General features: G+C 40.7%; 1 protein-coding gene across 1 annotated transcript; it reads right to left on the bottom strand.

The window, feature by feature from the left end:
* Window positions 1-296: 296 nt before the first annotated feature.
* PSMB7 (proteasome 20S subunit beta 7) lies at window positions 297-23,836 on the bottom strand. Its single transcript, XM_057408987.1, has 8 exons — window positions 23,701-23,836; window positions 23,478-23,571; window positions 23,048-23,145; window positions 22,366-22,506; window positions 22,110-22,225; window positions 14,686-14,744; window positions 1,336-1,487; window positions 297-461 (listed from the first exon to the last, which is right to left on the bottom strand). Exons 1-8 carry the CDS (start codon window positions 23,760-23,762, stop codon window positions 350-352), a joined length of 834 nt encoding a protein of 277 aa, XP_057264970.1. The 5' UTR covers window positions 23,763-23,836; the 3' UTR covers window positions 297-349.
* Window positions 23,837-25,501: the final 1,665 nt, after the last annotated feature.

Here is a 25,501-nt window from a genome sequence, read left to right as displayed (position 1 = left end):
ATGAAGTAACAGAATAGATATTGTATTTGGTGGTTTTTCTGCCCTAATGCCAGTTTGATGCTCATTACCCTTTCATATAATGGTACAGCCTGTTTCAGGCAAGTCCAGCTTGTGATCCCAGCCTACAGCACTAAGGAGACAGGTAAGTTCTGTTCTGCACCAGCCTCATTCTCAACAGCCTAAGGAGGGAAAACCAGCAGAAGAAAGCAGCACCACATGACAACACAAGGAGAATATTCAGAACCCTCTTTATTCTCTATCAGCCACTTGCTTCACTGGATGCTAGAAGGCTGCTAAACTGGTGCTGCTTGCTGGGACATAGAAGGAAACAGACGGGCTGGTGGGTAGTTCAGGAGGTGTCCATGGTTTGTACGGTCTCATCCAACACCTCAATTTCCAGGAGTGCTACATTTTCTGTGAGAACAGCAGTAGTTCCTTTCTCACACTTGTACCTCCCGTACCTGTTAAAGACAGAGGGGACAGTTCAGCTTAAAGATGATGCACAGGAAAAATCTCATTTACAATTCCAGTACCCAGATCTCTCCAGAAGTTTCCTGTATAAAATAAGGAACTGTACTTAGTGCAACATCTAAGCTGACTGCAGTAACTGAGAACGTTTCAGAGAAATCGGCATTCTTTAGGAAACATCATCTTTAAAACAAAATAGCCCTTTCCAGTTACTTAGTCATTTACTTTCTAGAAGTCACCAGGATTTCATTAGAGTACTTGTATTAAGAAGGCTTCTTAGCAATTTATATTATATATAATTCTATACTTTTTCTTTTTTGCAACTGTTGAGTAATTATACCAATATCTGAGCTTTGGATTTCTGTGCTAAAAATTAGCTACATTTAGTACAGACTGCCTGTAATCAGGCTGTGCTTCTGGCATCTTAATTGCATCTGTCCAGATGCGGTGTTGCCCTTTACACCCATGCAGAGTATAATACAAAAGCTCACTTAAAATGTGTAACAGAACTTCTCTCTCATAGATGTCTGCTCACAATTAAGTGTCACAATTAAGAGTTGAGCAGAAATCTGAAAAGCTCTTTACCTGGAGCAGCACAGCTCTGCTTTAAAAGCAGGAAAAAGCAGTTTCTTTAAACTCTCCTGTTTTGGCAGTAGATTGAGAAGTTGCACAACTTGTTGCACATAACATAAAAGTACATATTGCAAAACCCTCTAGCAGCCTTGGGGGCTGTGATTTCCCCCCATTAGGCAATGGAGTTGAAATTCATACACTTACCTAGGGATTGCGCTGACAGAATTAAAGTATTACAGATACTAGGAATTGCTGGGAAGAACACAGATAATGCACAGCTTTGGGAATACCAACCTCTCCCCCTTCCTGTTGGCCACATCATATGGACGGAGAAAATCCAGCTTGCTCTTGCTTATAACGCAGATATCGATGTTGCTGCCAGAGCCCAGGTCATTGTATATGCCGGCTGCAATGGCATCTCTCACAAGCTGTTTGGCTTCCTCTTCCTACAAAAGTTAGAAAAGCTGTCACAATGCTGGCATTTCACAGGGGTGTTTGTCCAGGTGATGGGGGAACCTGGGAGCTCTCGGAACAATACAGGAGATACCAGCACCTTTTTAGTGACCGCAGCATCAACAGCAGTGCTGAACAGTGTGTTACCTACAGGGAGAACCTTTTATCCTATCCAGGATCCACCACCCCAGGATGGATCAGACTTGAAGAGACAGCCAGGAAAGCAAAGTTCAGATTTTGTTTGCATTAATGAACAGAGAAATAAATACATTTTATGATTTTTATGTGCCAGGTTTTTGTGTAAGGGTCAGGTTCCCTGCACTGGCCTCTGCAACAGCTGCATACGCATTAAAGGTTCATGCTAGTTAAGTTACAAGGCCTCACTGGGTAGAGAATGCTCTGCAGGACCAAAATCATTTCAGTGATGATGTAACTTCTTAGCTTATCTTAACAGTAACTGTCACAAAGCAGCCGTCCTCCGTACTGAGCTCTACCTGGCTAAAATGTTCAATTCTGGTCCTGAACACAAGTGCAGAGAACTTCTTAAACCTGCTGAAAACACTGGTCCTACCTGGTACTGCTGTAACAATGCTGCAGTTTGTAACTGAAGTCTTTCCATGCTTCAGGAATTCCGCAGATAACCAAAGCAGAACACATATTTAATACAGTTCATTTAATGCACACTGTATTTATATATCTTAATACACTTTATATTTAAATTTTTTATATATTATTAATAATGCTAAAATTAGATAATTTAGATAAATTAGATATAATTTATTTTTCTGTATTTCTAACCCTACTCCCTGGACCAAGTATTTGCAACAAAACTGAAACAGAAAACCAGAACAGGAACTAAAGCTCTCTATTGCTTATGAAACCACACACTAATCCTGCAGAGCTCTGATTTCTTACAGGTTTTGTATATCTACTTTCTTTTAAAAGGGCAAACATGCAGCTGCTGAAATACGCACAAGGTGTGTAACCCTGAGAAATACACTATGTAAATAGCCTGAAACAGAGCCCCATGATGTCTGTGATACACCAGTAACCATCAGAGGTGACTGTCTTTTACCAGGACACATTTCAGCTTCATCAACCACTCTCCACTAAACTACTCCACCCCACCTGTAACCATCCTCACCCCTCCCCAATAGGCAGCATTACTGCTATCAATGTGAAGGTGGCAGAAATAAATCCAAGTTCTGATCTGCCTGAGAGCCTTCGTGACCAAGAGGAGGGTTGGCAGCTGCACTGGCTCCCTCTACAGCTCCCAGCCAGGGCTTACTCTTATTTATTTCAAAGGCAGCTTGCTGAAAACACACCAATCCAGATCCAGCTCTATTAGAAATAAGCAGTAATGCCTTAGGTTTACACTTACTTATGAAGAAATGCTGCAAAACAATGTTCCAGATGTTTTAAATCCTGTAAGAACCTTGTATGGGCACCCTGTCAGTACCAACACAGGCCTGTCCCTACCACTTACCATTTGCCCAAGCTCCATTACTCAGCAGGGGCCTTGAGCCCTCTTCCCATGGCACTGAACATGGGGAACACAGATTGTGTCCATACACACACAGGTGAATCTTTTCAATAGCCCCTTCAGTACATAGCTCAACACAAGCCCCTTTTCTCAAAGCAAACTTAACTGAAAACAACTCCCACCTGCCTGGTCCAATAAAGACTAAACCACACCAATCTGGACTCTATTTTATCAAGTCATTTCTAGCAGGTGCTGCTCAGCCAGCCAAACACAACTACGTTACCATGATCAGTCCTCACTGCTTTGCTGATATTTATTGCCACCGGACCTGGTGAAAAGAGGAGCAACCAGGCAAATGATGATAAAGGCAGCTTTTTAAATACCTGCTTCATTTTGAAGGCCTCGGTGTCACTGCCAGTATGCTGCCACATGACAATGATCAGCTCCACAGCCCAATTCTAAACCCTCTGATTCCAACAGCAGCTGCACAAGCCCCAGTGTACAAGTGCGGCTGAAGGGGAGCCCAAAATTAGCTCAGCTACAACCACGTCTGCTCCCTGTGCATACCCTGCATTCCCCGATGGCCCTCTGCAAGAGCACTGCCTAATAACAGTATTCCTATAACAGCTTAATTACAGTATTGACCAGGAGGAGGCCTTTATTTCCAGTAAACTATAGAAATTGCATAAATCCTTATTTAACTCCAGTTTTAGAAGCACTACTCTTTAAAAAAAACATAAATTGAACTGCACTTTCTACCAAGCTGACTGGAACAAAACAGCCATGCTGTAAAACTAATTCCTGTGCCTTTCTTCACTGGTTTTTGGCAATAAAACTCTGCTAAGTATTTCTTCATTCAGCTGATAGGAAACTGCTCTCACCAACTGGTTGCATGCTAAGGGTACTATAGAGAAAGTAAATATAGTAAAATAAAACAAACATACATGTAGATCTGATTTAAAAACATGATAGCAACCAAAATCATTTTAAGCAATCATACAAATGTTAGTATATGAAATGCACCACAGCTTAGGAAAACTACAGCAGATGGTTGGGAGTTTGTTCCATTCTCCCCTTTAATTTATTCATTTTTAGACAAGAACGTAAAACTTTATTTAAATAAAATTTGAATTTTATTTACTTTCTAAAGTGCACTCGCTCAACCTCCTGCTATTAAAACAGTTCTAAAAATACCCAGCACAGGCAGCAGAGCTCAGTGACCACACTAAGGTATCCACTACACTAAGACAGTAAAATGTGATCTCTGCTCTGCCAGCTCATAGAGTGCAGCCTAGTTCATGAACCTGGAATAATTTTCATATTAGAAAACCCTGCTTTGGTGCTCTTCTCCTTTCATGATTTAGAAAGATGACCGGAACAGCCACAAGCAAGGACTGCTGTTTTACAGTCAGAAAACAGGGGGTTAGCATGAAAAGTGCTGACACAGGGGCACGAATGAGTCACTGTAATAATTAATCTTAAAAAACCCTAAAAGTTCAGAGTATATAAAAGGAGCACTTCCTACTTTATGGTTGCAAAGACCAAGCTAACTGGGAATATCATTCTCTTGGGTCCACACTGCTTCTTAAATGAGATTACCACGAGAGTGATGTACTGTAACACAAGTCGGTCGTGACAAGCAGCGCTTTATAGAGCTATCTGTTTGTCTCCATCACCACATCACACAATGTGTCCCAGGACTCCAATGTGCAACTCCATTTACCACTACATGACAAATGGGCAGCACTTGTAAAAGGCACAAAGAGGTCCAGCTCAGCCGTGTAATGGTCACCGCAGATGTACCAGAGTGCTGGAGGGGGGAAAAAACAGACCCTCAAGTTCATTAAAGTGACCAGTAATGGATCTTCCAAAATGTGTCTTAGGAATAGTACAGTAAAGGCTAAAATAAATAACTCAGCATGGAAGGCTAATCTGAAAGTGTTTGATAAATTATTTATAACACAGACAATTGTCTGCATTTAATATTGGCGCTACCGGTAGCATCTTTAAAAGATGATTTATGTGTTGTAATGCCATTAAGCTTTATATGGGCCCACTGCTAGCTATAAAGTCTGCTGAGATTTAGAGAATGAGTTTTAAACTGTCACTGCAACATCATAGTAGATAGAGCCAGTATTAAATCTTTACTTTAAACCTGTTATCTGGAGAGTTGCATTTTGTGGACACTCAAGAACTGATAGATTACCTCTCTGCAGCTGCTATGCTGCAAGTCCCAAACAGCACCAGTGAGGAACTTTTACACATTATTCTTGTATATGACTTGAACCAAGTTTCTGTTCTCACTTAAGCGATTTCTAGATTTCAAATGCTACCAAAGGAAAAAAGAGACACTTTCCTACGGAAGATGTGGATGTTTCTGCATCACATCAATACAGCCTTTATGAGCATTTTTAAACAAGTTTATCATTATCCCTCCAACAATAAAAGGAGCAGCTGGAATGATTTTGAGTGTTATTTTCCCAGCATTTGGTAACTTTGCAAGCAAGTTAAATCTGGAAAAGCCATCTCCTGTTTAAAAACTAGAATGGATAATTTCTTTAAGTTCTTACCCAAGTGAAATGAACACCTTCTGCAGGTCACTGGGAGGCTGTCACAGATGGGATACATAGAGCAGTGCTCCAAGAGCAAGTCTTACCAAGAACGTGCAATAGAGTGCACAATGAGTATTTGCACAGAATGGATACAATGGTGTCTAACAATATTTGTAAAATTAAACCAATTCAAATACCACATTGGTTTTTACAACAGAATGAAATGCGTTCCTATGATGTAAAAAGTTGATCCTACTTTAAGTGAGAATCAACAAGACTCAGGTGGGGAGGGAAGGAAAAGAATCAGAAGGCTCAGGAAGGACAATGATAATAAAAAATAGATCTATAAAGGAGTGGTGGGAATTTGGGGCTGGGAAAGCGATACCTCTTGAAGGACATAAGCACCTACAGAAGCATAATTAGATTTCAGAAGAGTAATCAGCCAAGTACAACATGTGAGAGGATGTGCAAGTCTGCCTGCAGGGAGAAGCTGTGGTAGAGATCAATATGTAACTGGAAGCAATGCTAAAATCTGCTGGCTAAGTCCAAAGAGAGAACAAAACTGAGAAGCAAAGTACTTTGTGTTTTTCTTGTAAGGGGAGGTTGAAAGACTCCATTAGTGAGGATGAATTTGTTTTGGCTCCCTTCTGAGGCTGGGAAGGGGCTGGCACCTGTAATTTAAACCAGATTTAACAAGTCTTCACCAAAAAAAAATATGCATTTCAAGCGGGACCCCATACACAGATGAACAACCTCGCTTCAGTAATTTGGGGTTTTTTTATTAGACAAAGTAGTTTGCTTCTCTCTCCTCTCTGAGCAGGTGAATGAAACCCAAGAGCAGGCAGTCCTTCCAGTCTGCCCCTCACCTACCTTCCTTCCACCATCCTTTTTTGTTTGTGCTCTAAGACGTTACCAAGTTCGAGGTGGAATGCTGAGATGGAACAGTCCAGACAAGGCAAAACAGGCTCTTAGAACAGGTCATGTAAGATCAGGATTCCCAGTCACAGGAAACCAGATTAAACTGACATGCCAAAGGAACACAGCACAAAGAAACATTTACAAGGTAGAAGCTGCAAGCAGGAAGAATTAAAGCAACTACTGCACCAAAGGCAAAGGGGTTATGAACATCAGAATCTGGAAAACCAGCAGCAAGTTTATTTATTTTCACTGAACAGATGTTAAAGGCTAAACAACCAGAAGTGTATTAGTTTCTAAAGCAGAAAGGGGAGAGGGCAGTGAAAACAGTGACTCTTCCTTTGTGTGTTAAACAGCCAGGTTGGTTTAAATCAAGGTAACACGCATCGGGGCATTTTCCAGTTCTGCTTCCACAGCCTTATTTAACAAGAAAGTGAAATGCTCCAAGTTCTGAAGTATTACCTGAATTCACTTGCAGGAAGGCAAATGAATGATTCGGTATTTGCACAACAAACAGGGTCAAGGGCTCAAATTTCACTCCAGAACACAACCTGTGCTGTGGAACTTCTGCTTGGAGCAGTGACTTCAAATACATTTGTCTCAATTCTAGTCAGGTTTCAGAGCTGGACTTGTATTTAAAAGGAAAAACAAAAAGCCCAGGCCAGTTTCATTCCTGTATTTCCTTGGGCCACTGCACTCCTCCGTTCCTCACTGGGCATTCTCACATGCACATGAAAAGGGAAAACCCCAAGTTGCTTAAATCCCTGGATTACGAACACATCGGGGTTAATGTGCTGCCTACTTTACATGGAAAATACAGAAAAGTTAGGAAGTAACAGTCCTGAGCCAAGAACATGGCATGGGCCACAAGAAGAAATGTGAGCGCAGCACTGAGCAGCAGTCTTGAAACTCGGCAATCGAGTTCTTACAGAAACACCTTTCCATTCATTCACAGATCACAGATGAGGTAATCTTCAGTGTATTTCACGTCAGTCTTGCTGTGAATAATATGCAAGTCAATGTTTATTTTTCTAACTGTTTTCTGTTAAGAACTTTCCAAATAAAATGCACCTTACTTCCTAATTATTGTCCTCGGCGATTACAGCTCTTGCATGTTCCGATGGCAGACGCCTGCACCCAGACTCATCACCACCTCCCCCTTTCTGATACCCTACACCACACAAGTATAATAAACCATGTTAATATTTCATACCAGTGTGAAATATGCTGGAGTATCAATTCAACATCTGCTGTCTTTAGGGTACTGGCGTCCCGCAGAGACACTTTCAATTTGTAATTGAGTTCTATACTGAATTAATCAGCAGTTTATCTTTTTTTAGTAAAATAATGTCTTCCCCGCTAACCTGGATTTACATTAACAATTTATGCCAAATTACCTGCCAAGGCAAGAAACTTACGATTCTGAACTACTATTCAATAGCATCAGTTCCTATGTGCCATTCCTTACACAAAGATGACTACAATACGTATTTCCAGTGGTACAGAATTAAATTACAAGCTCCTCTCACAGCTACAAGATTTCTTTCACTATTATTCCCATGCTCTGAACTAAGAAGGAAAACTCACTCCATCCATTGCTGCTTCCGTCTGGGTGAAGTTCACGGGGTTTTTTAGGGAACTAATTCTCAAAATAAAAGACCTTGCTCAACAGCAACAGAGCTGTAAATTCTGCCAGGCTGGAAGTTCTGCTGCAGACAGCACAATATCCTCCGTTTTCTATACAGCTACATTCCCATGCAGTAATACACTGAGCCTCAGCTGCCAGGAAGAGGCCAGGTATGTAAACCACACAAAATATGACAATTGCTATATATGACTATATCAAAAAAAATAATATCCAGCTATAACACATCTCCTTCAAATAAAGGAAATCTGTTCATCAGCCATTCCCTCTGAAAAAAGGACAGAAGGGAATGAAGTTCACCACTTGGGAAAAGAAGTCCTGGGATAGTTTTTCCTTCCCAATACCCCAAATTGCAGCTTAGTGGCTGAAGGGAGCTGCCCCCCCTCCCCTTACACACACACACACACACACACACACACACCCCGGCCCTGGTTCCCACCCTCTACCCTGCTCCCATTCCCTCTTCCCTGCTCAGGCAAGCCTTCCCCTGCCTGCACAGCCCTTGCCGCAGGAGCGGCACTCGGGCTCTGTGCCATGTGAAATATCTTCCAGCGTGCTTTGCCCGTGTTCTGCAGTTCGGGGAGATGCACAAACTGAAACAATTTACACTGCAACACCTGCTCCTGAGAAATGCATCAAAAATAATGACCTGTCCTACATCTACCCTGTGCAGTGGAAATGATCTCTTAACATGGAGCCCTGCTTCTGCCTGGCTTGTCTACATTATTACATACAAAGTTTAAGTGTTACTTTCATAAAGGTGAAGAAATTGTTGCTCTTTGTCATGCAGCAAGGCCCAATTTAAACTCGGGTAAAATTTATTTCCCTCGATACAGTCTGTAAACAGAAAACTAGAAGAAAGTGCTACTGGGCATCACAGGTAACTCAGACTGATCCTGTCGGCAGTTTCCCCACCTGATTTCTGCACAGAGGCTGCGTGTGATATATTCAGAAAGCACACCTCAGAACACTTCTCCAGTAATCCTACCCACTCCAGAGCACAGCTAGCTAGCACATTTTAAATCAGCCCGTATTTCCCATCTCATGCTAGTTCTGCAAAGGAAATCAATCCAAGGCACAATTCTGTGAAAGCAGATGAGAACAGTATTAACTGTCCAATGTGTCAAGCAGAAACCAGCTTATCATGGAATAATTTTAATCTAGAAATAAGAAATAGCACAATAAGCCTTTATTTTCTGCATGACTCTATGCACTAACACCCAATATGTACCCATGGAAGCTCATCTCTCTGAAGACAATAACACAGGTACATAAGGAAAGCACAAGATCTCTGTCGCCACGAGCGCTGTCAGAAAGGGCACTGAAGATATGCCACTAACTGTCTCAGTTCCTGTCACTGGGTAATGAAATAAACAGATACACAGAGCACATAAATACTAAGTACTTATTTTTGTTCACAGAGTCAGATTTTTTTCCCTCCCCATTTACTTAATCTCCATGTTTGACACCAACAGGGGTTCAAGTATCTCAGGCAGGCTCTCCAGCTTAACTCTGATAGTCTGGCTTGATCTCTATTGTCTGCTGCCCGAGTTCAGCCGACAAACCTCCCAGCAAGTGGTCACCTTCCCATGGAGTCATTAAACCTCCAAATGTCAGCTGGTGGGATTAGCCTGCAGACTTCCACACCTGAGCCCTATGGCAGGGACACAGGCATTTTGATCACCATCACTAATGAATACAGAATTCATATGCAGCTTGTCATTGCTCTTGAGCCTCAAATCACACAGATGCAGGCTAAATAAGACTGATGAGACAACTATTGTTAAGATTAGAGAGTTTTGACAGTTTCCCAAAATAGCTCACTATTATTGTCTGTAGTTAATAAACAAAAATACTACCACCATATTGAGGGACAGTAGGAAAGAGGAGCACAGAAAGATTTGAATCATCTCTATGTCAGCTGTTGGAAAATGGAAGAAAGTGACATGTTTTCGTAATATTTTTTACTATGCCTGATGCATTATTTTCCTGAAATAAGAGGTGCACAGTGAAAGCTGCATTAGGAGAACATTCCGCTTCACTCTGCGGATATGGGACTACTCAAAAATACCTCAAAAACCAGTGACAAAACCAGAAACAAAACTGTGCACCCAAAGAGCCCAAGTCTACAAATTTTGCAGCTTCAGTGCTTGTATAATTTCTTTGTGAGAACACCTACATCTATTAAGTGGAAAAGGCTCCAACTCCTCCTGCCTGCCCCTCGTCCCTCCTTTTGCAGCGGATTACCCACACCTGCCAGCTGAATTGCTGTAGGACTGCTCCTTAACCCATGTTTGGCAGAACCAGCTGAGTTAACAAAAGTAACCACACTGCAGGACCATCACAAAAGCAAACCTGGCCAGCAGCTGAAGGAGTGACCATCGCTGGCAGCAGAACAAGATGCCACTTTACAGACAGCACAGTTTGTGCCTATGCTCCAGGTGGAATAGAGTCAGAACAGCCCCCTTTTACTTTTAATCTGTTCTTACCCCTCCAGAATATTTCCATTTTCAGTACCATGAGATTTCCTGCCACACTTAAAAAACTGAATAAGAAACAACTGTAAATATAATCTCACTTTTTTGGGGTGATGTCTAGAAAGAATTATTAAATATCTGCATACTTGCCCTGTTTCCCTTCCCCCCCCACCTATTCCATGCCCCTAAACTCATCACACAAAGATTTACCCCATTCTCCCTGCAACAATTCCACTTTGTGGTTTCTACTGATTCTCTTCAGTTTGAATCCTCTGATGAAATACAGAAATGAAGTTACAAGCAGCCTGTTTCCTTGCCTAAGCAGAAAGCTCTTGTCGGAAAGCTCCAACATAGCCTTGCTGTACATCAAGTAATTCTTCTATGGACAAAATGCTTCTACTTTTCAAACAACTTAAGTCAAATACCACAATAAAAAACATAATAACCTCAATCTACCCAGGAATTCACCACCCACAGTACAGATGAACCCAGAACTCCAGCATTTAACACATTTAACTTTTTCCCCAGATCATGATGGTTTCCATACCCACCTTCTTCACTACTGTTTAACACCAGAAGGCACTAATGCATTCACAAAATCTGACTCTAAGGTTTAAGAACCATGTGGCTACTCTATCGAAATGCAACTGAAAGAAAAATTGGCTGCAATGAAAGATCTAAGCTCAAAACACTCTATTAGATGTGCTGTTCTTCCACTTACGTTTTTTAAAGTAGATCTATAGCTGCTCACATGACAGATTAATATTGTTCCACAGTAGTTAGGTGCTTGGCATTACATTTCTGAAGCATCTACAGGCCTTCAGGGCTGAAAGTGTTCACATCTTCAGCAATCTATAATGGCTCCTCTAGAGGCCAGCACTTGCTTCACAATGAAACATGCCTCCATAAATCAGACTACAGAAGTGGCACTTGTGTACGTCACCATCTATCTTAGCAGTTCCTCTGAAGGATGTTGGGTAAAGATCATCTCCCAGCATTGCAACCAGGGAAAGGACCATCACAGTTGGCATTGATAAAGCATGTGCTACTTAAATCTGAAGACGCACTAAGTCTATGGAAAAAAAAATACATCCTGCTGGTGTTAGCACGCCTCAGGCAGTGGTAGAAGCTTCAGCAACTCATCTTCAAAAGGCAGAGAGCCAGGGCTCTAGAAACCTGCAAAAATTGGCTAAGCCTGCAGTCTTTTTTTTATTTCTTTATTTTTTTTTAGGTTTTATTTTTTTCCGAGTTGAGCATCTTCAAAGTCTACAATTCTAACTGTAGGGCACAGCAGCTGCCACTGCAGATTTGATCCTCGCCGCTTTTGGCAGCTCTCAACTTGAAATTCTAGCAAAAGAATTTTTCAAGTTGCTATTATTGCCTGTCATGGATTTATAAATATTGTGCACTATCTGCTGTGGCATGGCTCTCCTGGGACACCAGTGCATGCCAAAAGCATAACAGAATGAAAAACAGCCCCTATTCTTCAAATAAATGCTAATTTTTTTTAACTGTGCTCACACAATGCGTTTGGTGATCAGCTTCAATAGTACAGAATATATATCAGAGGCAAAAAAGCCGATTGTCTTTTCCAGTAGTATTCAGCTGCTACTTTCATTAAGCTTGTTTAATTACATTCCAGATGCTAATTTGCAAGTTGATACCAGAGGGTGCAGGACAGTTTGCCTTTGAATCATTTTTCTGTGATGTGATGGTCTTGAAGCACACCACTACCCTCCAGTAGCCCTAGCAAGATATTCTGACAATTAGTGCAAGAGAAAGCAGCATTGATCTTGACAGAAAAATATTAATCCTCTACCTATTTTATTAAATTAATCTCCTGGAATTTTAAGTTTACCACCATTGCCATTTCATAGCAATATCATGTAAAATATCCATAACATACTTCAGATTTGTTTTAATTACAAGAGAAATATCATTTGTTATTTTGTTCCTTTACTAGAAAGGAAACCAAACCACATCTGACTTAAAAGGTAAATATTTTGGGCTGACAGCCATGACAAATTATAAAGCAGCATTTAAGAGGGCAGTTGAGCACATCACCTGGATCTTTGCTTGTTTAGTCATGATTAAATTAATAGTTTATTATTAACAATATTCTCTTATTAACAGAATATCTGGCAAAAACAAAGGAAGGGTTAAGGTGCACCCAAGCCTCAAAGATCTAAATATCTATTTCAACAAATTGGTAGGCTGTATCTCTACATGCTTGTTATACCAGTGAATATCTGCTGCCATTTATGGTTGTGTATGAAGACAATTTAATTAGGATGACCTTTCAAATAGAAAAAGTTGGAGATTTACCAATTTTTGGTGCCTTTTTCTGGTTGCTCTTACACAAAGAATGACTTAAAATACAAGTTTGAAAACTAGCTGAGAATAGATGAAATTTTTAGTTTCATAGCACAGCCCTGACATTTATAGCTCTGAGAGCAGACTATTATGCTGGAGCTGTTGATTCCAAGGATTTGTAGTTCATGTTTTCGGTATGAATAGCACACATGCCAAGTGCACGGTCACACAAGGGGCTGGAAAAAGAAACTGTCATTCTTAAGAGAGGCATAAGGGGAGAAGGAAAAACCTCTATCTAGTGGTTCTTTATCAGTCATCCAGTGTGATGCCACTGAGAGAAGAAACCTGAGTGCCTATATTAAAAATATTCCAATATTTCTGATAACATTTATAAATACACCAGAGCCCTGAAGTCCAGTCCCAAACCACTGCAGCAACACAGGAATCCTGATCTTACTGCATTTTTGCACAATTATTTCATATCTACAGAAAAGCAGCCAGTTCCAGGAGTAACTGGAAAAGTGCTTATTACAAACTCTTAAGCAGTTTCACTGCTGGAAAACTTCTTGAAACCAGATGGGGTTTTTTTTAAATCAACTGGTATTACACATCACATTTCTTCAGATGTGACAAAGCACGACATCAATTACACCTGAACTTTAAAAAGTGATCAACTTTAGAAGAACTCAGTGGACTTATGGTACCATCACCTGAAAATATAGTGCATTTGAAGGGAAGGAAATGACCCACAGCAATTGCATGACACATATGAGGAACTTCTGAAGACCTTTTCTGAAAGGAATCAACTCAATAGCTGCAAGATTTGTTGTATGTGCATTTCAGGCTGAAATGATTGCAAACAAGTAATTTTTAATGGGTTCAATTTTCAGTTGTGTTGAATTCATTTTTTTCTTTACCGTGCAAATATTAATCAACTGGAACAGTAAGTATTCTCAGAAAGCCTAAAGAGCTTAACATGGTTTAAAAAAGGGCTTGACATTACTGAGGCATTTTACAAAACACAGCTACAGAAAACCCTTTAATTGTTTTATTTTCATCAATAGTCTGTCTGCAGACAACTGGATTTTTCACTCCTTAGTTAACAGGCACTGAACATGGTGTAACTAAGTGTAAGGAAATACTATAGATGCTAATGTGCTGCATACACACATAACTGAGGAGCTTATTCTGATCTCAATCAGAGCACTCCAGCTTTTAGCTCCCTGAATGATTCTCTACAATGAGCAACCAAACACTTTCAATTTTTAATCAAGATTATCAGCAAAACACAAACAAGCCACGACCTTGTAAATCTTCTGATAATCATCTTTTAAGTAGATAATAATGCAAGTACATTGACTAGTTCTGAACATACCCCATCAAGCAGAAATCTAACTAGTTTCATATACTACTGGTGCATTTCTTGTTGATTTTACAATCCTGTGTTCTCTTTTCAAGATTCAAAGAGGAGGGGGTCTGACTACTGATGGCAAGACAGCAATATTGCCAATGCAAGTGCTGTTAAATTCCTGGTCAACTCTAATCAGCAAATGGTATGGTTTTAAAGCTTTCACCTACATTCAAATCAGACGAGCTTTTCCATACACAAACACACAACCAGCTGTGTTCCTTTAAACTTCATTTTACCCATCATTTTTTACAGCTTTGCAGTAAGCTGACATTGGTACATTTGAAGCGCAGGGAAATCAGAGCAGATTTAACTTTATTTAAAGCTTCAAACCTCTTCTTATGATCATGAGGACTGTTGAGAGAAGAAAACTGAGGTTTTAAAAGAAAAATTCTTACCTCCATGTCCGGTTTGTATTTATCTTCAAACACTGCCATAGCTGCCAGCGACCCAGAACCTATGGCAACACAATTAGGACACTACTTTAGCCAGTGTATTTCAATACAGTATTTTCTTAAGAAAGAGATAAACATCAGCAGTACAAACCACACTGAAGTCTACCTTACTATACACTCTCTTCTAGCCACCAAGTCCAGAACCTAATTTAATCCTAAATTCGTAGCTAGGGCACACAGACCTGTGTCCATCCTGACAGTATCTTTTTACTGTTTTGAACACTAAGATAGAAAAATGAGGTAGAAAAAGAGTTAACCAAATGCTACCATTTGTAATTGCTACTCCTCCATTTCTCCTGCCCCACTTTTGTGCCTGGCCACATTAGAGGGTATGTCACTTAATACTAAAGACACTCAGAATGAATAGATTGCTTTAACGAGCTGCCCTGGCAGAGTCACCTTTACACATGGGGATGAGTAAAACACCCGTGGTAATAGGGTAGTGGCTGCTGCCATGAGGTTATTTCCTTTACCTTCTTTTAAACAGTTTATTATGCATTTACTTTATGCCATTATTTTTACACTGAACAGCAACAGCTGAACAGACAAGATGACAGATATGAAAACACGAGTTTAACATTACTTCTCTTAAAGGATGCAGTGCAAGTGTAGCAATAGAACAGAAGCCATCTCTACCCAAAGCACTGTAAATACAGGTGTTATAAATATGCTTTCTGTAAATTAATACAAAAAGCAGTATGATACCATCTGAAACTGTAAGCTTGCTTTGTGCAGAAAGAGTGAGTCTTTAGGAAGGTATCTTGTCTGTCTTGGCCCTAACCGTATTTCAGACAGCACTACTTTTGGAGAGTGAATAAAGTTACCTGCAATTTTTTACTCCAATTAGAAGATTTTTTGGCATTTATTACTTTTTAACTTGTTTTGCATACTGCTATCTGTTTAGCTGGGTCACAGAGAAAGCCATATCTTCTATTTAAAATGATTTGTGTATATCACTTGACCACCTCAATGGTTTAGTGAAAGAAAAAGGCAGCGATTAAACAGTTTCAAATGAGGTGTCCTGCTGATTTTATCAAGTCTGCTGAATGTATAATGAAAAAGGAGAAGCTGACAGTGACACTGTTGAGAAAATACAGACTACCTTATCTGAACCATTTAAGGAGGTCCAATTATAGATCAAATTTAAAGGGTAGAAACAGCAGATTTACAGACACAAATCAATGAACATGGTAATCCCAATGAATATGACAGATACTCCTGTTACAGAATATTGCTGTGGTTGAGGATCATTACCTTTACAGTACCAAATACATCACATCTAAAAGCAGTAGGACACTCTAAGTGTGTACTTGTATTACAGGCAATGACTATTCATTTGCACCTTGGAGCAATATACAACTCCATTTTTTTTTTTAAATGCTGAAACTGGGAATAAAGAAGATTTTTAAGCAACTAATAGCAGAAATGAACTGCTGATACAAACAGCTGATACCACAGAACAAACCACAAATCAAAGGAATTTTACTGATCCTTCAAACAAGGTCACAAGAAGGCGTGTTCCAAAACAAATACAGGATTTTAACCATAAAATAATGCTTCTTGTGGGATGACATAAAAGATTTCTAATGAGAGAAAAAAAGGAGATATGGTCTCAAACTAAGACCACATTCCGACTACACTCAAATGAAGGCCTACCATAAGCAGAATGGGAAGCCTCAAAACAAGGAAACAATCACCCTTAGATAAGGGTTCCTTGAAACAATTAGAGAGTATAAAGACTAAAAAATTTGCAGGAATTAAAGTCTAAAATGTAGCATCTGACAAATTACTACATTAGCTACTGAGCCAAGAATATATGGTCTTAATTTCTTACAACTTCTACTGACAAATAAAAATCAGCACTAACAAATATTGCAATAATCCCATTCATGGCTCAAACTGGGTTCATCCCTCCAGCTCCTTTTTAAAAGAAGTGCCCAAAAGAACCTATGGGCCAGAACTCAGCAGACTTACAAAGAAGAAAAAGGAAGAAGGGGGGGGAACACACCTTATGCTACATTACTTTAAATCCTTTATACACAAATAATTATACTTCTAATTATTTACCTCACTATATTAACAAGACACAAATGCCAAATCTAGTATTAATTTGAAACACATAAATGCCAATAGTCCCATAATGTAGTTTTCTAAGAGCTGTTGAAAGTCTTAATTTTATTAAACCTGCATGTAGACATTTACATCTGCAAACCAAGATCCCACAGAGGGTCTAACAGAACAGGAAATAAAGCTGGAAAAGCCGAATAAACTTCTTCAGGTTTTTTCTCTGTTTGTAAATTTTAAACATAAGCTTTATGAGTACTTTTACTAAGTACCTTAGTAAAAGTCTCACAGCACAGCTGAGCATTCTCTGCAAGAACACATTTCTGGAATCTTAAATAGCACAATGAAAATCCTTTATTCTTACTAGCACCAGATGTAAACAGCATGTTTTACAAACACAAATAGATGCATGCTTCAGAGTTTCTCCATCAAAACAAATCTGCTGTTTGACAACATGAATAGGAACTGATTTGAAAAACACTAGTGATATGCATTCACTTGTAGCACGTTAATTAATAAAACCCCTTTATGCCCCTATTTGCACTGCTGGTGGGCTGCAACCCCCTCACTTGACCATCCACAGAGATGCAGGAAACCAGCAGTGGACAGTTGCTCATGAGTTGCAAACTTCACTATCCAATTACACCAACTTCCCTCTACTTGTCAAATTCCACATATGATCCAAACAACCCCACAATGTTCCAAGTAGTTCAACTGACTTGTGAAAGCTATGCATTGTAACAGGAGAACTGGCAATAAAAGCTGTGAACTTAAGTAAACATTGCAAGTGTGGTTTTCTTATTGCAGTACCTATAAAAGCACAGAAAACTTAGATATTAAGGGTCTACTGAGAACTTGTTTGCATGTGGAGAAACAGCTGTTCTCTTGTCCATGTATTCAGTGCCCACCAATAACTCATTTTTAACAAGCATGCTTTGCCTGTATGTAGAAACAAGCTTAACAATTCCCAAACATAATGTCTGGAGAAAGATAAAATCAAACATTGCAAAACACCATCCATTAATTAGGGATCAATGTTTCCACCTCATACACAAGAACTGATTTTAGTCACTACAAGCTAGGATTCAACATTGCTAAGATGCAGCAGTTCAACCTCAAATCAATAGAGATAATTAAACTAAGTATAATTGGTCATCATGTATTTTTGTTATACAACATGGAGGGGGGGGAAACCCTTTCAGCTAGATTTCTAAAACCACTAACTACTATGAATGGTTACACTTCAACAGCCTTGGAAACACAGTCATCAAGAAAAAAATGCCATAACAATTCCAAAGAATCATTTTTCCACGTATTTTCTGTAAGCTTTAGAAACCAATACTCAAAAAGCCTCTAAATAGAAAAAAAAAAAATACATTGAGTGCCAAACAAATTATAACAAAGTACAGAAACCAAGATGCAAAGCTGTGTTTTGAGGCAAACACTTTTCAGCCTGATAATCAGCATGAACCAGGTAAATTATGAGACCAAGAGATTTCTTTTTCTCCTTAAGAAATATTGGTCATTTCATAAGTTTTCACAAGCAAGTTATTAAAAATTTTCTGCTCTCAACTATAATAAACTCATTTTTGAAATCCCACCTCTCTCCTTGAGCAGTTGTGCCACTTCAGTATTGATTTAAAGCAAAAGATAATTATTGATACATAGCAAAAAAAACCCAACCAACAGTAATTTCCATTGTGTTTTGCAACTGCAGTAGCTTTGCTAAAACAGATGAAGTGGATCTTTTTAGCAGAATGTTCACTGAAGACAACTTCTTATTGCTAAGCACAGTCCATTTTCATCACCCAAGGACCTGTTTGGTACCTCAGCCTGCCACACTGGAGGACGCACAGAGCCTTCAGAGAGCAACATTTAGCACTTCCTAATCCATCACTGTCAGGGCTTCCTGACAGGGCATTTATTCACATGCACTCATTGTTATTCAATTTGCTGCTCATTCTAGGTAAAAATTCAGTGATCTCCACAGCCCCATCGATTGGGGTCATTTTTCACCCTGGTTCCTGGCTGAGAGGGCTGTGTCTCAGCAGTGGTAGTGCTTGCTCTGCAGGACGACATTGCCAATGCATGAAGAGCTGATTTATGAATATGAAGCAACACTGGTACCAGGGGACTAGCTTTAGCCACTAGAGACTACTGGAACATACTTACTGTTTCCAAAAGCTGAACTACAGACTTCAAGTGCTTTAATTTTATGCATGCATTTCATTATAAGTCTTGGCCAGAAGCTTTCCTAGACAAGCCAAGCAATGAGACAATCTTGCATCGTTTGCTGAAATCCAATTTTGTCCTTTGTCAGCATAAACAGTTTAATTTGATGTTTTCACTCCTGAGTAAGCACTGAGTATCTTTTAAATCTCCCTTGCAAGAGAGGACACCACTCCATCCATACACAAACACACTCCAGCACATTAAAAACAAACAAAAAGCCAACACCGCAACCATCTTTCCTATTTAATACTGAATTTCCAAAAATTAACTAGCCAAAAAATACATAATTTAATAAACTGCTCTTAGAAAACTTCAAAAAAATTAACAATAGATTAATCTTAATAAGATCAAAATACAATTTCAACTACTATCTCTGATTTGACCTTTGATACTTTCTCTGCTTTCTTAGTTCTATGGTTCATTTACATGCACAAGCTAATCTTTTTACTAAAATATACCCTAGTCAGTGGGGAAAGTATCAAGTTACTAGGTGTAGAAAGGTAAAGAACATTTACACTGAGAAGGGCTTTGTTTGACAGCACAGCCAAAAGTGACATGTAATCACCAGACACAGACCTGGTACAGCTGACAGCAAATCAAAGTTTAAGCTACAATGAACATAATCCATTGATATTCTACTTCCTACTTGTTTGCACTTATTTTGCTACTATGTTATTTTTGTGGAGGGAAAGAGGATTTTCAGAAACACCACATTTTAAAGCTTTTAAAATACAGGCACATACGTAACCACATACATAACAGAGACTGCAACTTTAGTCAGTCAATCCATCACCTACCAACAGCTATCAGTATAAAGTCAGTTATACTTTTAGTTTACTACAACATTGGGCATAAGGCAGTTATAAAACCAGGCATTTACTTTTTTTATGTATCAAAGGCTAAACAATGACATCACATGACTGTTCCTTGGATTTTATTTGCCAAGTAACTTACTTCCCAATTCCCGAGGCACTGGCACCATCTATTGGTCCAGAACCACCTCTGCAGGATTTGTATGATTTAATCACAGTTCTCATGCCAGAGTTAAACCAGATGATTCAGTTTAAACAGCTGCACTGTTTCAACAGCGCAAAGATCCAAAAGAAAAACCTTTAACATTTCCAAGGATATAATGTGTGTTTCATCTAAAGATGCCAACTATGAACCACTCAAAAAAATAAAGTTCTGTTTTCCCATCACGGAGACAAAATAAAAGCGGCATCAAACACAGACTGAATACGACTTCATTTTCAGATCAATTTGCTTTTCACATGTATTTATCTGGACTCTACATTACACTTCCATAGCATTCCTAAAACCAAGCTCTCTTTCAAAATCATCCAAGTCTTCAAACTGAAACTCAAGGCTGAAATGGTATCTTCTCGAGTGATCAGAGAGCAACCCTGATTGCAATCCTGATTGCAATGTTTGGAGTTTTACTTTTTTCAGATACATGATAGCCTGAATAGGGCATTAACCTTAAACACCACACATGAAACTGCACAAGAGTATTAGTAGCTCAGAAAGCACTAGTTTTCTCTTACTATTTTTTATTTCCAGATTGACTATGAATCACAGAAAACTTCAGAACCAATCAAGTTGATAGGTTCAACACTTCTATTGAAAACACTCCTTTTGCCAGAGACTGTGCAAATTCTGTAATTTTTCAAGATGTGTGTGCCTTCTCTTTCATGCTCTCCTGCAAATTGCAAAGCTTATTATAGCACATTACTTCAGGATTCTTACCACAGGGAATGTCCAAGCATCCCTCAGCAATTAAGGTAACTAAAGAAACAATTTTATCTAGAGAACACGGCTAAAGACAAGTTAAATTCAGAAATCAGCATTAGAGATTATTGAAGATTTTCTTATTCTGTATTACTGTCTTCCTGGATGTACTTTTAAGAGGCCTAACTGGGTTATTCAGCAAGATCACAGGTACATGGCACACACCCAAAAGCCACTTCACAATTTGAAATTACTGACACTGCAACAGCTGTAGCCATTCATCTCCTCTGTAGAACTGGGAAGCAATGGGAGCACTGTTTCCACTTTTTAAGTGAGAGACAAAATAATCCAGAAAAGCTACTTGGGATTAGCATTCTGCTACCAAAAAGTGCTTATTTCCATGTTATCCTATATTCTTGTTTATAGTTGAGAACACACCAAAGAATATATTTAGCAAGTATGTATTTTACAATATATTCTGAGCACTGCTGCTGTAATTGGTATTGACAGGGTAGTACCTAAATGCCCAAAATGGATGCAAAAATCTGTGGCTTCAGCTTTCAATATTACCACAATTTCTAACTCAACACTGAACAAGACATACACAGAACTGCATCTACTACAGCTCAAATCACTGCTACTACAGAAAATGTTACATAAGCAGCAGAGCTGGAGTAATAACACTCCATGACCTGATGGTAGATTACTAATGTTAAGTTGAACCGAGCAGTAGACAGAATTAAACCTCTTTATTGAGAAGCTCTATACAGTAGTTAGACCAATTACTGAGTACCAAGTGCACCAGGTGTTGCTTCATTACGATGAAAAACCTTCTGGAGTAAAATACAGCTGCTTCTTAACAAGAAATACAACAAAGGAGAAAATACTCTCAAAAGGAAAAGCAAATCACATTCTCCTCCCTATTCTCCCCACTAAAACTACAGAAAAACTTCAGGTATACCATAATTCCTCAAGTGAGACTTCATGAGCTGTGAGGGCTATCTGCATATCAAGTTTCTAAGGATGTATTGTTCTACAGCAACATTTTGGGAATCCCACAGTTCTCTTACTTAAAGGTATGCTAGGGAACGCAAACAGCAACTTTCCTAATAGCAGGTTTTTAGCAGCTTAAATGGTGTAACAGCCCAAGTTTTTAAAGTGCTAGAAAAGAAAGAGTAGTGTACCTGCCTTACAAATAAAGGTAAGGCTTTTATGTTTGAGGTCTGTAGAGCTCCCAGTAAACAATGGAATTTAAGTAAAGCCTTAAATAAATCTTTAAATAATAATTTGTTCACTCTTTTTACCAGGTACTTGTGGTACAATATAGAGGAAGTATCACTTACCCATGGTAACGTAAGGCAATTTGTCAGTTGATCCGTGGGGATATATGCTGTACAGGTGAGGGCCTGTGACATCTACTCCACCTAGAACCAGGGCTGCACCAATGTAGCCTTGATACCTGGGAGCAAGGTTTATATGTGAATCAGAAGTCCACAATGAAGCCGTAGTTCCTTTAACATGACTGACCAAGGAACAGCAAACCACACACAAACCACGCTTTAACAGCATTATTAATAAAGAAGAAACCCATTTGGTTACCTGAAAAGCATTTGCTTCAGCATTCGGTTAGCTGTGGCAACCCTTGGAAGTCGTCCAGTCGATAGTGAATGCAGCTCCAGATTGGAAGAAATCAGCTGCGTCGTCATATCAGTATCTGCAGCTGTGCCTGCTCCACAACAGCTGAAATGAATGATGAGCAAATTGAGAAAACGTGGGGAGGGCAGGAGAAACAACTCCATGCTTTATCCAACAAATAGAAATTTAATCATGAAAGTAAAGAAACTGAAGTTTTCATACAGCCAGTATTTTCAGGACACAAGATAGCCTGGTTATATGCAAATGAAGTACTAAAAATCTACAACCCTTACTAATAAAGTATATCAATATGAGTTCAAACTTAAACAGGAGTTTAGGTTAGATATAAGGAAGAAGTTCTTTACTGTGAGGGTAGTGAGGCACTGGAATGGGCTGCCTAAGGGAGCTACGAATGCTCCTACCCTGGCGGTGTTCAAGCCCAGGGTGGACAGAGACTTGGGTGACATGGTTTAGTGTGAGGGGTCCTTGCCCATGGCAGGAGGATTGGAACTGGATGATCTTAAGGTCCTTTCCAACCCTAACTATTCTGTGATTTTAAAGTACACCCTAATATTGCTGTTTGCAAAGAATATGGCTAAAAATCCCCAATACTATTACCAATGCCATTACACAACAAAATACTTACTAGATATTAGGGGAAATGAAGTGTATTTTTGAGCAGTTCTTGTCAGCAACAACCATTCCTTCCGTTGCTCTTGTATCTGCTCCCAGGACTATGCCATCCTACAGAAAGAGAGGGTTATTCCTAAAGCCTAAAGCTCAAAAGGGAAACTTTCTGGTACCGACAGCCAGCCCAGCTGCAAGGCCTGGAGCAGCCCAGGGTGAGGGGGATGAGGCACAGGAGCCTGTTCTGTACAGACCGGGCATGACTCAGCAGCGCGGAACCTCCACCACCAGCCGGGCCGCGCCAGGCGGCCGCTTCCCACCGAGGGACCGAGTCGCCTCTCCCCGGCCCCACAACCAGGGGCAGCCGCGCACAGCTCGACCCAGCAGCGGAGGGGCGGCCCCTTCCCCGCTGCGGAACACCGGAGGAACGCGCCCGGTGCCCGCCTCACCTTGTAGACGACGCCGGCGATGGTGGTGCCGGTCTTGCGGGCGGCGGGGAGCCGCTGCCCCTTCTGGGAGAGCTCGGCCTCCAAGAGCGAGTTCCTACAACACAGGCGAGAAGTGAGGCCAGGCGCACGGTTTCCCCCCCGGCCGCCGACCCCGCGCCCCGCTGCCGCCCCAACCCAGCCCCGGTAGCCCGGCCCAGCCCCGGCGCCCCGGCTCCCGCCTCACCGAGCGCAGTTATCGAAGCTGAAGCCGCCGCTCGGCGCCTGCAGCACCGACACCGCCGCCATCTTCTCCCCCCCTCAGAGACGGACGGAGCCCGCCGAGCGCTTCCGGGTCAACCGCAGCGAGGCGGAGCCTGGGGCAGGGGCCGGGGCCAGGCCTGTGCGGCCCCCGCCCGCAGGCTGTGAGATGGCGGAGGCGGCAGCGGGCGGTCGGTACGGGGCCAGGCACCGGGCACCGCTCCGGTTACCGGGGAGGGGCCGTGTTAGGGCTCTGTCGCCCCTTGCGTGTCGCGGGGTGGTCGAGGAGGTGCCGGTGGTCCGTGGGGAGCGGGCTGGTCGGAGCAGGGATGGACGGGAGCGGGCGGGATGCTCGTCCTTGCTCCTTCATTTGACTTCGTTCTGCCGTGCTTAAAGTAGAAGAAATGCTGTGTCGCTGGGGTGTGGGGCTTGTCTGATAGGTTCAGCAAAAAGCTGTGAAGCTTTAAAAGAAAATGAAGATAAAGGGTGAAAATTCCCAAACTTTTATGTTTGTATCTTACAAACAGCCTGTAATAGCATGAGAAAATGGGAACCTGCCTAAAATTTCTGTGCTGTTAATGTAATGGTAATATGGTGGAAGAAAAGAGATAAAAGCCCCTTTTCAAAATTAGAGAAGTCCTGTTGTACATCAAGGAAGTCAATGAAATTAATCCCGTGTTTTCTGGATAAACTACATCTGACCTCTGTTCTAGCTCTTCCTCCAGCTCACTGACCTGTTAAAAGGAATGCCCTAATGTATTGCTCAAGAAAAGAACTTGTTGCAACAGCTCAAGAAAGGATGCATTTTAAAGCAAGGCAGACATGTGCTGTGATTTTTTCAAAGCCTATCACATATCTGCTTTCAGTATATCTCTGTGTGTATAAATGTATAAATGCCTGAAATTAAAAATCTTGAATAAAAAAATAAAGTAAAATGTTATTTGTTCTGAACATAAAATGCTAATTGTGGGGGCCTCTGTCCTTTAGAACAACACAAGAAGGTAAGTAGCACATCAGCTTCTTTCCTAAAGGGACCTTTCTCTGAGTGTTTTACTGAGTAAAGCACCTGCCTTCTCGAGTTAGTTAATGCTCAGAACATGGCATCATTAGGACAGATGGTGTTGCTGAGAGGAGCAGGCCCATGTTTCATTCCAAGAGGAACCACAGCTCTTGCATCAGAAGCAAGTCAGATGTCTCCTGAACAGTACCCAATTAGCAGGTAGCCTAAAAATGAAGATGGGGTCCCATTGTCCAGACCAAATCTACACATCCCTTTAATTGTTTCAAAATGAGTGTTCTCTGTCAGTGTGTTACTGAGATGAAAATGTGCAAACTAAAATGGGGTGAATGGACAAAGCTGTTGTGCAAGGTCTGCTTTTGCCTCCAGTGTTCAAGAATGCTTGCCAATGGGAAGGAACAAAAACAGCCATGGGGAAGAAAACCAAGCCCCAACCTCCTTCTTGGTTGTGCCAGTCTTGCAGGAAAAAAAACCATTGTATTCAGACTGGAGAAGCTGCAGAGCCAAGCGTGGCACTAGCCCTTGCCAGTGAATAGGAAAGTCCTGGCCTGAAATAAGAAGGAATCAGCTTATGTTAGGGATCAGGAAGTGAGGGATGGTCTGATTTACAAGCTCTCACTGAGGACACCTTGCAGATGGAGAACTCTGTGACGTGCTGACATTGCTCAAAGTTGCTGTGCCACTGGGGTTGGGGCGAAGGCACCTGATACTCCAAACCTGGAAAAAGAAATGGATGTGCCTGTTTTCCTGAGTGCCCTTTCATTTGTGT

The sequence above is a fragment of the Pezoporus wallicus genome, unplaced genomic scaffold, assembly GCF_028554395.1.
Source record: "Pezoporus wallicus isolate ANWC-B61680 ecotype Strahan unplaced genomic scaffold, APGP_CSIRO_Pwel_v1 contig_8341, whole genome shotgun sequence".
Taxonomy (NCBI): domain Eukaryota; kingdom Metazoa; phylum Chordata; class Aves; order Psittaciformes; family Psittacidae; genus Pezoporus; species Pezoporus wallicus.
This window is presented reverse-complemented; position numbering and strand designations above follow the sequence as displayed.

Coding starts and splice junctions, on each gene's coding strand:
- PSMB7 (XM_057408987.1), bottom strand. CDS start 23,762: ATGGCGGCGGTGTCGGTGCTGCAGGCGCCGAGCGGCGGCTTCAGCTTC. Junction 1,488..14,685: donor AATACAAACCGGACATGGAG/GTAAGAATTTTT, acceptor TAACTTTTGTAG/GAAGAGGAAGCCAAACAGCT. Junction 462..1,335: donor GCCAACAGGAAGGGGGAGAG/GTTGGTATTCCC, acceptor TGTCTTTAACAG/GTACGGGAGGTACAAGTGTG.